Raw genomic sequence first — 1,638 nt, 5'->3', positions numbered from 1 at the left:
CCTAGTCATCCTTCTGCACTGTACCTCATCCTGTGAACTGTAAAAGACCTCAAAATGAGAGGTGGAGATATATACTTCTCAATTTCATAGGCTTTACATTTTTGGTGTAGGGAAAATTACAGTCCCTTATTCCCATTTCCCTTGCAATTTTTTAAAAATTAAAATAAAATTGTCGTTGTCTGTTAAATATGAAACTACTTTTCCCAGAAAGGACAATTGGTTGGAAAGACTGTTCTATAGCTGCCAGAGACTAGATAAGCGTGACCAGTCAACAATTCCACGCAATCTCCTCAAGACAGATGCTGTCCTTTGGCAGTGGGCCATATGGGAAGCTGCACAATTCACTGTTCTTTCTAAGCTGAGAACCCCACTGGGCAGAGCTCAAGACACCTTCCAGACAATCGAAGGTAACTCACTCAAACTTTGTGATGTGAATACTTTCAAAGCCTTATTAAGAAGTAATGGATTTTTAAATCTTTGTTAAAGGTTTGAGAGTTTATTCTTACTATTTTTTTTAAAAAAGTCAGTAATTTTCAGGTATGTTTGTTAGAATAAGCTTTCATTGAATAATTGCACTGGATATGTGTTTTTTTTTTTTTTTTTTTTTTTTTTTTTTTTTTTTTTTTTTCCGTAAAACTTACGGGAGTTGTGTGGAGAAAATATATATATTTATTTCCCCAAAGATAAAAGATTTTTCATGTTGGGATTTTTTATTTTTAAATGATGGATAGACAGAGGATACTTGATAAATGTGGATTTGTCATAAAAATTCACATTTTTTCTAGAAACCTCAAAGATTTTAAAAAATTCTTAATTTTGTCTTTGCTTTCAGGTATCATTCGAAGTCTCGCAGCTCACACATTAAACCCTGATCAAGATGTTAGTCAGTGGACAACTGCAGACAATGATGAAGGGCATGGTAACAACCAACTTAGACTTATTCTTCTTCTGCAGTATCTGGAAAATCTGGAGAAATTAATGTATAATGCATACGAGGGATGTGCTAATGCATTAACATCACCTCCCAAGGTTGGTGTCCGTAAGATAGTGTTGTTTTGTAGCAGTTTAACGGTAACAACTGGTAGTACGTGCAGAGCTGAAATCACAATAGACTTGTGTATTTGGTTTATATATAGGTGAGATGACCATATGTATAAATTGAACCAATCCTGAGCTTTTCTTTCTCTTATTGTAAAGGTCATTAGAACATTTTTCTATACCAATCGCCAAACTTGTCAGGACTGGCTAACGCGGATTCGACTCTCCATCATGAGAGTAGGCTTATTGGCAGGCCAGCCTGCTGTGACAGTAAGACACGGCTTTGACTTGCTTACAGAGATGAAAACAACCAGCCTATCTCAGGTAAAGCGGTGTGCTTGGAATTCATTTTAAGTCAGTTAATTAGAAAAACATGGTTTAATTCTTTTGATGTGATTTAATCTATGGATAAAATAAGTTAAAACTTAGATTTATTTTCAAAGCTTTTGATCCTGTATTTTGTAAAAGCAGCAACTGTCAAAGTTACCTATTTTATTCATGTCAAAACAATGATAGAATGTTAAAACAGTGTTCATGTTAGAACATGTTAAAACTATATTATGTTTAAAGGTTAGAGCTTTAAAGGTAATTCTAAAAATT

General features: G+C 34.1%; 1 protein-coding gene across 6 annotated transcripts in view; it reads left to right on the top strand.

Moving 5' to 3' along the window:
- LOC108308452 (serine/threonine-protein kinase SMG1) overlaps nucleotides 1–1,638 on the top strand; it is a 71,757-nt gene that overhangs the window by 13,635 nt on the left and 56,484 nt on the right. For all 6 annotated transcript variants that reach the window (XR_005201206.1, XR_005201207.1, XM_037740533.1 and 3 more), the window contains exons 11-13: nucleotides 208–407; nucleotides 833–1,029; nucleotides 1,198–1,362. Coding sequence is in view for 4 of the 6 variants with exons in the window: in XM_037740533.1 (XP_037596461.1) it covers nucleotides 208–407; nucleotides 833–1,029; nucleotides 1,198–1,362 (562 nt within the window). In the remaining 2 variants the exon portion in view is untranslated. The remainder of the gene's footprint in view (nucleotides 1–207; nucleotides 408–832; nucleotides 1,030–1,197; nucleotides 1,363–1,638) is intronic.

This window comes from Cebus imitator, unplaced genomic scaffold (assembly GCF_001604975.1).
Source record: "Cebus imitator isolate Cc_AM_T3 unplaced genomic scaffold, Cebus_imitator-1.0 Scaffold85, whole genome shotgun sequence".
NCBI lineage: Eukaryota > Metazoa > Chordata > Mammalia > Primates > Cebidae > Cebus > Cebus imitator.
Note: the sequence above shows the minus strand (reverse complement) of the source record. Positions and strands in the feature narration are given on the sequence as shown.